The sequence below is a fragment of the Hemiscyllium ocellatum genome, chromosome 22 (genome assembly GCF_020745735.1).
Source record: "Hemiscyllium ocellatum isolate sHemOce1 chromosome 22, sHemOce1.pat.X.cur, whole genome shotgun sequence".
In the NCBI taxonomy this organism is placed as follows: Eukaryota; Metazoa; Chordata; class Chondrichthyes; order Orectolobiformes; family Hemiscylliidae; genus Hemiscyllium; species Hemiscyllium ocellatum.
Window position 1 is genome coordinate 20,823,336 of NC_083422.1, and position 13,174 is coordinate 20,836,509.

General features: G+C 38.1%; 1 protein-coding gene across 6 annotated transcripts in view; it reads right to left on the reverse strand.

The window, feature by feature from the left end:
* Positions 1–13,174, reverse strand: part of blnk (B cell linker) — a 203,563-nt gene that overhangs the window by 69,460 nt on the left and 120,929 nt on the right. For 4 of the 6 annotated variants that reach the window (XM_060841938.1, XM_060841937.1, XM_060841941.1 and 1 more), the window contains 3 exons: positions 9,382–9,438; positions 4,484–4,530; positions 2,715–2,761 (listed from right to left, as the gene is read on the reverse strand). In XM_060841938.1, coding sequence (XP_060697921.1) covers positions 2,715–2,761; positions 4,484–4,530; positions 9,382–9,438 — 151 coding nt within the window. The remainder of the gene's footprint in view (positions 1–2,714; positions 2,762–4,483; positions 4,531–9,381; positions 9,439–13,174) is intronic. The other 2 variants (XM_060841939.1, XM_060841942.1) reach the window with 1 other exon arrangement.

Consider the following 13,174-nt stretch of genomic DNA (forward strand, 5'->3'; position numbering starts at 1 on the left):
TCTGTAATGTGAGTGGTTTTCAAAACATCAATTTTTTCCCTGTGTTCTCTAGCCTCCATTTCTTTCTCAGCAGTAAAAACTGAGATGAAATATTCACTTATTGTCTCTCACATCTGAGGTTCAACACAACAACCTCATTAACCTCTGGTTAGCTGCTCTCTTGTACTTAATGTATTTGTAGAATCTTTCTGAATTATCCTCAACCTTATCTGCCAAGTTTATCTCATATACCCTATCTGCCTCCCTGATTTCATTCTGAAGAATGCCCTTAACACTCTTTATACTCTTGAAGAGATTCAGTTATAGATATAGTTATCTGTATAACTAAATAGATATATAGTTTTCTATATCTATGATTCTTTTTTATTCATGACAAGAACTTCAATATCTTTATTCATCCATTGTTCCCTAATCTTACCAGCCTTCCCTATCACTCTAGCAGGAACATAATGCTCAGTTTTGAAGGCCTCCCACTGGTCAGTCGTCCCTTTACCTGCGAACAATCTACTCCAATCAACTCTTGAGACTTTTTGTTTCATACCCTTAAAATTTGCCTTATTTCAATTAAGAAACAAACTTTTGTGGAAGACTTATCCTTTTCTCCACCTATTGGTAAACTAATAGCATTATGATCACTAGTTCCAAAGTGTTTCTCTACTAACACTTCAGTCACTTGCTCTGCTTTACTTCCCAAGAGACGGTCAAGTTTTGCTACTTGTCCAGTAGGAATACTTACATACTGATAAGAAACTTTTCTTGAACATATTGAACAAATTCTTCACCATCCAAACATTTAACACTATGGCAGTTCCAGTCCGTGTTTGGAAAATTAAAATCCCCCATTACAATCCTATTATTTTTACACATATTTGAGATCTCTGTACATATCTGTTCCTCAATTTTCCTCTGACTACAGGAGGGTGCCTACAGTATAATCCCATCAAGGTGGTCACCATTTTCATATTTCTAATTTTCATCCAAACATTTTCACAAACTGACCCCTTAGATATACCTTCTCTAATTATAGTAATAATGTTTTCCTTAATCAAAAATTCCACTTACCCTTCTCTCCTTCTATGCTCCTGTAACATCCACAACCCAGAACATTGAGCTGCCAGTCCTGTCCTTTCCTCAGCCAAGTTTCTATAGTAGTTTTGATGTTCCAGTCCCATGTTCCCATGCATGCCCTGAATTCATCAGCCTTACCTATAAGGCCCTTATATTGAAATAGTTCTTCATAGTTACCTTATTCTTTGACTTGCTCTTGTGTGCCTTTTCTAATTAGCTTGCTCTTTTCTGATTTGGAACTATCCTCATCTTTCTTTCTATTTTCACTGTTACTTCGGGAGCCCCCAACCCTCCCTCAAAGTATACGGGCTGCTGAAATAGAACTAACAAATGATTCCAGCAGGATATTAGTCCCTTTCCAGTTCAGGTGAAACCTATCCCTTTTGAACAGGTTCTTGCAGTCCCAGAAGAAATCTCAATGATCCAAGAAACTGAATCCCTGCATATTGCATCATATCTTCAGACATAGATATATATCTCCTTTACCCTTTTATTCCTTCCCTAGTTACAACTTGGCACTGGAAATAAACCAGAGATTTCAATTTTTGATGTTCTGTTTTTTAAACCATCTACCTAAACTTTTATAACAACATCTTCTGGCTTCTCACTCTGCCCTTCGTTAATATGCATCAACCATTTTGAGATGTCCTTAACCCTGGTACCAGGAAAGCAACATATTATCCTAGATTCATGCTCATGGCTAAGAATCTCCTGTGTGCGTGCCAGAAGAGTTCCTGTTAATAATTATTCTTTTAAATCTTGACAAACCCCGTTTAACATAAGATTCCTTCTTAGTGCTCAAATTCTGACTGCCACTTCTTTTTTTCCTCTGAGAGACTCCCTTTCAGCAATACCCAAAACAGAATATCTATTCAAAAGAGGAATAGCTACAGGAGACTTCTGAACTATCTTATGTTTCCTGGCAGTCAATCGTCAATCTAACTGACCCTGCTATGTAGGCCTCAGGGTGAATGAATATCTCGGAGGAAGGGTCGCCGGACTGAAAAGTTAACTCTAATTTCTCTTCACAGATGCTGCCAGACCTGCTGAGCTTTTCCAGCAACCTCTGTTTTTGTTTCTGATTTATAGCATCCCCAGTTCTTTCAGTTTTTATTGAATGAATAAATCCGTGATTTGCACAATTGACAGCTCCTCCAATCAGAGGCTGTTTCACTGGGCAGCCAATCAGCAGAAAACGTGAGAAATAAACAGCCTTTGATTGGCGGGGTATCTCCTTGCAGAACTTTTGTCTTGTATTCATCGGATTTGGAAACCTGAGGTGGGTCAACCTGTTTAAAAAGCCTGATGGAAAAAAATGGGGTAATTGCAGATGGGCAATAAATATTGAGCTTGCCAGCAACACACACATCTGTGAAAGAACAACAAAGTTTATCTTAGGTCTTTTAATATTAAAATCAACACTTGTGGCTTTCTTCAAGATGTTGAGAAACCACACCACACAGCTTGATACAGCCAACACTAGGGGTCATTGGTTTTTGAGAGAATTGTACCACAACATAATTGAAATTATGATAAATCAACTGAAGGAACACTTGAGACAAAATAACCTTCCTTGAAATACATCACTTTTACAACTTCTGAAAATTTCTATGCATCATAGAATTCAAATGACTCAAAACACTTACAAATTCATTGTCAGACCATTGTTCTCCCTCCTGTGCTCCTGCGCCTTCTAATAAAAATGAAAGGAAGAAAGATAGAGAATTAAATGGGTTAGGATCAATGTTAAATGAATGTTCATGGATAAAAACACATAAATGTTCACTTAGATTCATTTGGAAGAAGCAGTCACATAAAACAATCTAAGATTTGGATTCTGGGAAAGAAGCACAAAGGGAGGCCAACATTATTTATTTTGATAATCCGTCGAGAAAAGAAAATTCATGGTTGGTTCCATCTCTTAGCATCTGAATAGGAACTTACCGAAAAAGCTGAGGATGGTGGGTTAGCTGTTATTAAATCATGATACAAGTCATAATTATGCCAAATATCCTTGATCTTTCCACTTTTACATGCAGTTTGGAAGAGAGGAAACTTCTACGTGCACTCTACACCCTAGAGTTAGGAAAGGCAGTGGTGTAGTGGTGACATCACTGGACTAGCAACCGAGAGGGACAGGCACAAGTTCAAATTTCACAATGGCAAATGCTGAAAATTCATGATAAATCTGATCATCAAACCAATTGTTATAAAATGCATTTGGTTCACTAATTGCTTTAGCAGAAAGAAATTTGTTACCTTACTTGGATTGATCTCCAACCCACAGAAATGTGGCTTATTATTAAATGCCCTCTGAAAGCCATCATAAGGCTTAAAAAATAAATTAAAGCCCAGGATCAACATAGGCATTGAAAATGACAACAGCAAACCCAGCCCTGTTTTATGTAAAGTCCTCCTAATTATTGTCTGGGTACTTATGCCAAAACTGGGAGGGCTGTCCCTCTGAACTAGTTCCATCCCCAGACAAGTTGTTCCCGTACAGCTACAACACTGGCATTGTGCCCAGTTGAGTCCTGCATACAAATTGCAAGGACAAAGCAGACCTGATCAATTACTACCCCATTAGTCTACTCTCAATCATCAGTAAATGGGATCACTGACAGTGTGATCAAGTGGCATTTGTTGAGTAATAAACTGCTCACTGACGCTCACTTTGGATTCCACCACAGTCACCCAGCTCCTGACTTTATTACAGCATTGACTTAAACATGGCAGGAAGGGCTGAACTGTACAGGTGAGATGTAAGTGGCCTCCTTTGACATCAAGGCAACATTTGGCCGAGCGTGAATTAAGGAGCCCAAGCAAAACTGCAGTCAATGCGAATCAGGCAAAAAACTCTCTACTAGTAGGAGTTAGACCTAGCAGAAAAGAAGATGGTTGTGGTTACTGGAGATCAGTCATCTCAGCTCCAGGGATGTTATGGCCTCTGGAGGAGGTGGGATTTGAACCTGGCCTCTTGGCTGAGAGGTAGGAACATTACCATTGTACCACAAGAATTCTGAAAATGCTTATTCCAATAACACAATGAACAATTGGGTAGTGTCTAGCCCAACCATTTCAACTGCTTCATCAATAACATTAACTCCACCGTAAGGTCAGAAGTGGGGATGATTGCCCAATGTTCAGCATCATTCATGACTCCTCAGATACTGAAGCAGCTTATGTCTCTATGCAGCAAGATGGACAATAAATGCTGACCTATTCAATATTGTCCACAAACCACAAACAAATTAAACAAAAACATTCAGGCAAACATTCTTGCAATGATCATAAACATTGTTCCCATAAACTCTTAGAATAAATCTGGATAAGCTAAATACTGTTATCTCTCTCCATTGTCTTTTGATTCGTCTCATCCAGCCATATATAAGATGTGCTTCAGAAACAACTTTACCTGAATAATCTCTCCGAGGAACAGAAGGTGGTGGATGTTTCGTGAATCTGCAAATATTAAAAGATAAATCAATGGAGGCAAGATCGAGAAGAAAAGCTACATCTGAGAGTGTGGAAATTCAAATTGTTAGTAATTCCAGTATCACATACAGAGAGGTTAACAAGAGCCAAGGACAACTCATAAGTTAGTGCATGTATGTTAGGAGTATTTCACATTGTTTGTTTCACATTGAAAGTGCATGCTAGTGATATTAGCTCTTAGAAAAGCCTGCTAAGTAAATTAAAATAAAACATTTTTGGTTAGAGTAGCAGATTACAGAATATATTAAATACTTCAGAAATCTGTGTTGTGTATTTTGAGGGAATTTGTGATAGGCCATGTCTGAATAGAATTCTAAGTAGCCCACCTCCTCCTCAAACTGAGTGCAGACCTGATTTAATTTAGGGCTGGGTCTCCTTCCCCTGGTACTAGCAAGATACATTCCTGTCCCAGTGCAGCTCACCTATTCCTAGCTAAGAAAAGATCAAATGGTCCACAAAGAGGTTTAACTGGATTTGTCCACACTGTGGCTACAATAGTGGGTTAAAGGTTTGCAGAGAGCAAAAACATTAGGAAGGTAGGTCCAGGAAGAGTTGGGAGGTGAGGGGTTAATGGCGAGTGGGAAGCTAAGGATGCCAGCTGACTTGTGGAACCTGAAAGGCAGATTTGGTCCACTTAGCACAAGAAACATAATATTATTTGGGCATTTTGGCGTCTTTTCCATGTCACATCTGGTTCAACTTAGCACAGCAGGCAATGTATATAAACTTTCCAACTGTCCCTCTAAATTGGCTCAGGGTTGTTATTATGCCATAGGATCCTGATTTACTAACAGTAACATTGCTCTAGATGCAAGCATATAATTGTCTAATAGAAGGTCACATTAAATGCTGCAGTGAAAGCCTCCAAAAGTGCTTCACAACCAAAAAAATACTTTTGATATATAGTCACTGTTATAAGAGTACATGGCAGCCATCTATACATGTGCTCCTGTGAAGAATAAGGAAATAAATGAGCAATTAAACTGTTTCAGTGCTGCTGGCTGAGAAATAATTATTGGCCAAGACACTTGGAGAATTATCCTGCTTTTTTTTTGAATAGTTCACTGATATGGTTTACCTCCAACTGAGACGTTTAGTGCGATTCAAAAAACACAACGCAGCAGTTCTCCAATACTGCACTGGTTTGCCGGCAGAGACGTCACTGGAGACGGGTTTAAAACCCAATACTTTCTCTCTCAGGAGGCAGGAGTGTTATCATTGAACTAAGACCAATGTAATGTTAAAATGAATCCTGCTGGTAACAACTTTGCATCTGCCAATGCATTAGTAAATATTGTTAATTCATCCTGGTAGAGTTGTTATCCTCAGTATTATTGCAAGGTATTTGACTCATGTGTTTTTCTAGCCTAGACTATTCTAAATGGCTGAATCACTTGGAATGCTATGCTTTTTAAATATTATTCCTCAACAGAAATGCAGCATTGTTCATTGAGTAATGAGTCAGAAAATCTGGCTACCACATGCCTAAAACCAAGCAATTTGTTCTTGTATTCAAGGTGTTCTTGTTTGACTAAAATATTATTGGCAGCGGGAATTATACAAATCCGCTTCATTTTAACAGAAGTCCCAAATATTAAATGGACCAGAATACTTCCATTTCTTATTGCTGTGTCAATAGTTATAAATCCATATGACAATAAAATATAAAGAGTGGTCAATTGTTACTTAAGATTTCAAGATTATTAGGTACTCCAGAGTTAGTTTTTTTAAAAAATTGCACATAGGAATGATCACTCGACTTGTAAGAGATTAAAAGGACCTTAAAATTTGTAGTCATGAAATCATAATTGGTCCTATGAATTGTAGCCAACTTATATTGTTTTCAATTATCCTTTTCACTAATTTGTATAAGGCAAAACCAACATTTCACCAAATTCCAGAGTCCCTCCAAATGTATCACATTTCCTTGAGTAGATAGTGGCATTGCAGTAGTCCAGAGAAGGTACACTAAGCTTAGAGCAGAATGAAGGGGCTATCTTAGATAAGGTTGAGTATGTTGTACATTCCAATGAGAACAGGAACAAGAATGAGAGACAACCTTATTGAAACATACAAAAACCTTCAGCTGAGAGATTATTAGAGCATATAGTCACTGAATGAGAGGTCACACATTTTAAGCGCAGATCAGGAAGAATTTCTTCTCTAAGGGTAGTAGATTTGCAGATTTTTTTTACTACAGAGGCTGGGTCATTAAGTGTAGTCAAGGCTGAGACTGACAGATTTTTTGATCAGGATGGGAATGAAGGTTTATGGGGAAAAGGCAGGAAAGTGGAGTTGAGGACGATTAGATCAGTTATAATCTAGTTGAATGGTAGAGCAGACTCATTGGACTGAATGGTCTACTTCTGTTCCTGAACCTTTTCTTCTTAATAGCTACTTGCTTTGTTGAGAACCAACTGTAATGTGGCTCAATTCATTTATTTCTCTGCATATTTCCAACAATTTCTTTTTTAATTGAGATTTTCGTGGAGTTCTATTGTTTTGCCATATCTAAAATAACACTAGTGCCAATGCTCCATTCTTTCATAAATAACTAAATAATTAGGAATAAATTAGATTTTTTTCAAAGGTCATTGGCATACAAGACTCTCACTCATGTGAGACTTCAAATCTGAACATCAACTGATAATAGAATGACTTGTTCTCCTGGATGGAGAACTGTGCATCAGTTAAGTGCTCAGTATCAGAATGATGCAAAAGTGTACCTGATGTTAACCAATGAACAGTTATGTTTGGAGAAAGCAATGAAGAAGAAAATTAATCACCATTTAAATATGCAAGATTTGATCAGGGAGAGTCAGCATGGCTATATCAGAGGGAGAGTTGAGAAGTGTGGCACTGGAAAAGCACAGCAGATTAGGCAGCAGCCAAGGAGCAGGAGAGTCGACATTTTGGGCATAAGCTCTTCATCATGAAGTTAAAAATCACACAACACCAGGTTATAGTCCAACAGGTTTAATTGGAAGCACACTAGCTTTCGGAGCATTGCTCCAAAAGCTAGTGTGCTTCCAATTAAACCTGTTGGATTATAACCTGGTGTTGTGCGATTTTTTAAAACTTTGTCCACTCCAGTCCAACACCGGCATCTCCAAATCATGACTTTCATCAGGAAGGGCTTCCTGATGAAGGGCTTATGCCTGAAACATTGACTCTCCTCCTCTTCGGATGCTGCCTGATCTGCTGTGCTTTTCCAGTGCCAACTTTTTGACTCTGACTCTGCAGCATCTGGAGTCCTCACTTTCTCCTTTATCCGAGGGATGTCATGCATAACAAATCTCATGGAATTGTTTTGAGGAGATGACCAAGTGTTTGGATGAGGACAGGTCTGTTGAAGTACTTTTAATGGATTTCAGCAAGGCCTTTGGCAAGATCCCAAATTGGAAGGTGATAAAGTTGATAAAAGCTTATGGGATCCAGAGTACTTTGTTAAGTTGGATCAAATATTGGCTTAGTGACAGGAGTTAGTGGTAGAAGAGCTGGGTCCCTTATTGCTTGTGATATTCTAATATGACGTATATGAGAATGTGGAGGGGAGGGGTGATGTTACATAAGTTTGAGGACAACAAATATTAGCTCAATGTTGACAGTGAGGATGAAGGTGTTAGGTTATAGGGGGATATAGGTAGATCAATCTGATGGCAGATAGAATTTAACCATGATAAATGTGAGGTGATGCACTTTGGAAGAAAGAACAAAACACGAGCATACTCAATGAATTGCAGGACACTTGGTTAGTTCAGAGGCACAGAGTGATCATAGGGTGCTTGTCCACAGATTGCTGAAGGTGGTAAACAGGTTAATAAGGTAGTGAAGAAGTCATATGGGACGCTGTGTGCAGTTCTCATCACCACATTATAGGAAGGATGTGATTGCAGTGGAGGGGTGCAAAAGGAGATATACCGGGATACTGCCTGGGATGGAGCATTTCAGCTATGAAGACACACTGGATAAGCTTGGGTTGTTTTCTTTGAAGCAGAGAGAGTTAGGTTGTATAAGATTATGTGGGGCATAGAAAGGTCAATAACAAGGGGTATCATTTTAAAGTGTAAGGCAGGTTATTTAGAGGGAAACTGAGGAAATTTTTTTTACCAACATGGTGGCGTGTGTCAGAATGCACTGCTTGGGAGGGTAAATGAGGTGGAAAACCTTACAACCTTTAAAAAGTACTCAGATCGGCACTTGAAGTGTCATTGCATTCAAGGCTATGGGCTAGTGTGGAAAGGTGAGACCAGTGTAGGTGGTCCTATATACTCGATGGGCCAATAGACATCTTCTGTACAGTATGTTTCTATGATTCTCTGATTTTGCTTTGGATAGTGCTTTGTTGCAGGGAAAATTATGACAGGAGGAACTAATGCTTGGTAGCTAAACCCAAAGTATATAAATAATTCATTTCTAGCTTAATTATGAAACGGGCCTTCATACTTATTTTCACTCTAAAATGGCAAATCTCTTAACGGTACACCATAAAAACTCATACTCAAGGAAATATGATACTTTAGAACATTCCACTTAAATATAGTATAAATCTTTCTCTTTGTTCCAAAATTTGAAACTTGATGTTATTTTGAATGTATGGATATACAAAATTATCAGCCCCAGAATATTAACTGTTGTGATTATTCCGTATCCTACAATAAGAATTAGTAGAATAGAATTAGTCAAAGACAAACAAGTGGATTACACATTGTGTGTTCTTTATGCTGCTTTTTTTTAAAAAAAAGGCCGTAGGTACATTAACATGTAGGTTCAAGAGCACACTAAAGAGGAAAATAGGTTTGCTTTGTTCATCCATACCGATCCCAAGTACTTTTCCCAGTTTTGCGCATCAGGGCCATTTGTTCATTTTGGAACCTATGAGTTGAAGGAAATGCTCACAACTTAGCAAATGAGGATTTCTATTAACAAATTAGAGTTTTTATTGGCATAACTCTGAAATACAACTTAAATAGGAGTGCATTTTCCATTTAATGTTCAGTCTTTTTTTTGCAAATTGGAGAAGATTAATTTACCATCGAGTGAAATGTCTGCTCTTACAAACTCCCCAGCGGAAGTGTCTTAACATTTAAGTAATTTTCCTTAAATATTGGGGAAGAATGGAAACACAACATATATTATCATTTAAGAAGCAAGAAATGCATTGCAATTCTAAAGTTAAACAAACTGGAATAACAAAACTCATGTAGATGAACGCTACATGAGATGCGTGCAGTATAAAATAAATTAAAGATTAAGACCTTAAGAGATCAGATCTAACAGTTCCATTTCTCAAAATTATGTTGATCACTGGGCTAGATTTTACAGCATTACAAGCAAATGGGGTGAGAGAAAATGTCAATAAGCAGATTTTAATGATAATTGATTTAAATTACATAAAGAAAAAAATCCTTTGATATTAGTAAATCTGATGACAGCGATGATCAGTTATTATATTTAAGCTTAGTTTGTCCATGATACAAAGCATATTTCTGATGGACTATCTGAGACCATATAAAGTACATCTAATCATTCATAATTTACATACATTTACACAAGCCTTAATTCCTTAGGGGAAGAATGCTATAACATAACTCTTTAGGTGTCAAATCATGTAAAAGGTGATCCAAGTTATGAAGAATTTCAGTAAAGATTAGATTACTAGCCATTTTAGATTAGATTAGATTACTAACAGTGTGGAAACAGGCCCTTCGGCCCAACAAGTCCACACCGACCCGCCGAAGCGCAACCCACCCATACCCCTACATTTACCCCTTACCTAACACTATGGGCAATTTAGCATGGCCAATTCACCTGACCCGCACATCTTTGGACTGTGGGAGGAAACCGGAGCACCCGAAGGAAACCCACGCAGACACGGGGAGAACGTGCAAACTCCACACAGTCAGTCGCCTGAGTCGGGAATTGAACCCGGGTCTCAGGCGCTGTGAGGCAGCAGTGCTAACCACTGTGCCACCGTGCCACCCAAAAGTTTATCCACTGTGTAGCTGGGTCATAATGATCAAGGATGTTCTAAGTTAAACACAATTTATGGTTTATTGGCATAAATCCTTGAATTGGAAAGGCAACAAAATAAAAACACAGCCAAGTTTTCCTCTCCAAATTATGATCCTTCTGAAAGGCCAGTTGTGTGTACGTTGGCTGACAATAGGATTTGATCAGAACAGAATACACCCAAAGTAGGATGCAAGCATTCACCATCAAGATTCATACATCAAGACATGTACTGTCCATGTGGTACACAGGAGTATACCGACACACAGTATAGAAGAAAGAAAAAGGACAGGGATCTGTTCTTCTAAATGTCTTTGCTCTCCACTTCTGTTTCAATCCTAGCCAAAAGCTACCAAATGAACAGGCAGAAACATGTGAACATACCACAGTGAGATTGGAGTGAAGTCAAAATACTGTCTAATTTTTCTGAGTCTCTGCTAGGAAGAGGCCCAAATCTGAATTTGTTTAATCCCCTCAAATTAAAGAGCCTGTGAAGAACTTAGAAGTATCATTCTTCAATAAACATCTAAGTACATCATTTCAGGATGAAAACAAAAATGAGGACCAGTTAGACATATAATTTGGCTGCAGTTTCTGGACTATAGCCAGAAGTCTCAAGGTCAGCAGCCATTATTACTGTTGCAGTTTTTTTAGGCATTACGGTAGCTATCACATTTCCTGTCTCAATTCTGAATAAAAGTTATTTCAAACAGGTGTTCCTACATGAGGCACACCTACAGGGTATGATAATGATTGGAGCCCTGCCTGAGATACAGTTGGGTGTGTACCAAAATGGGTGGAACCTACTTTGAGTGCATTTTGCATTATTTCATTTATCCAGAGAAATGGAAGAAACAGGGACGATAACAAAACATTGCATTTATTCTGCAAGTTGTAACCATAATAATACACAGTAAGATTGTACATTCTCCCTGTATCTGTGTGCTCTGGTTTCCTCCCACAATCCGAGGATGTGCAGGTTAGTTCGATTGGCCATATTAAGTTGACCATAGTGCGCAGGCTAGGTGGGCTAGATGTAGGGAATGCAGGGTTACAGGCACACTTTTCCCATGTCTGTGTGGGTTTCTGCTGGGTGCTCTGGTTTCCTTCCACAATCTGAAGATGTGTAGGTTAGGTCGATTGGCCACGCTAAGTTGACCATAATGTGCAGACTAGATGATTAACCATAGGGAATGCAGGGTAACAGGCATAGGGGGTGGGTCGGGGTGGGATGCCCTTTGAAGGGTTGGTGTGGATGGGCCGAATGGCCTGCTTCCACACTGTAGGGACTGTAAGTATGAAATTGTACAATGCAAACCAGTAACAATCAGGCAAACATGGGAGGAAATACCAAACTGGCCTTTGAGAACTTTACCTGTTCAAACTGAATCAACTTTTCAAGAGCTTTTCCATGGAGTTATTTACTACCAAATATATCAATGAAGCAAATATGCATAATATAAATATCTGATATGTGCTTATATTTAACAAAACATTTTGAAATATTTATCAAGTGTATAAAACTAAATATAGTGTATTTTAAAGGATAATGCAGATACAACTTGTAATTATATATGCAGTAAAATATCCTCCATTATTTAACATTACAATATTTTTGTCAAATGTTTACATCGAGCCAAAGGACATTGACGTATGTGTGATCAAAACGTGGTCAATGAGGTCAGTTTTAAGAGACAACTAAAAAGGACAATAGCGGGATCAGAGATGAACAGGTTTAGGGAGGAAAATTCCAGAACTTTGATCCTAGATATCTGAAAGCATAGCCATCAACAGAAGAATGTAAAGATGATCAACGGTGTACAAGGACCAGAGTTGAAGGAACATAAAGGAAAATGAAACGGTAAGATATATTGTTAAACAATAAAAGTAAAGCAGATATTTAGCAAATAAAATAATTTGGAATTTTGCAAGTAAATCTGTTTAATTAATCATGAAGTTCATAACTCTAATAAATTGCATTTCTTTAGAATTATGTACAGTAACGAACTTAATCCGTTCCAGGACCTGGTTCACGAACCGAAAAGTTCACGAACTGAATCAATTTTTCCCATTGTTTGGATAGCGTAAGAATGCTTGGACATAGCAACGAACGCTGTTCACAGCGCACGCGCCAAAGACAAACTGAATGAGATCACACGGGGCCCGAGAGCTTTTGCGTTCAACAAGTTCATAGCAAAGCAGAACAATGAAACCACGTGGTCGCACATGGGCTTTTTGCATTCGTACTGTCGTTCGTACCTTGAATTTCGTATGTACGTTGAAGCAAAATTTTACATACAATCCTGTTCGTAAACTGATTTGTTCGTGAACGGAGTCGTTTGTAAGTCAATGATAAATTTATGTAATGACCAGTTGACTTATATATGATTTATCTCGCTGAGCTGGAAGGTTAACTTACATACTGATCATCAACCTGAGCTTCAAATCTTCTCAAAAATCACTAATGTTCAAAATTTTTTGTAATAGGAAGAATATCCAAACATATACAGAGAAGAAAGAAAGATTGTTCAGCATGTATTTTTCAAATACCAAAAGTAAACAATCTGAACTTACAATTATTTTAGGACTCGAATAAACA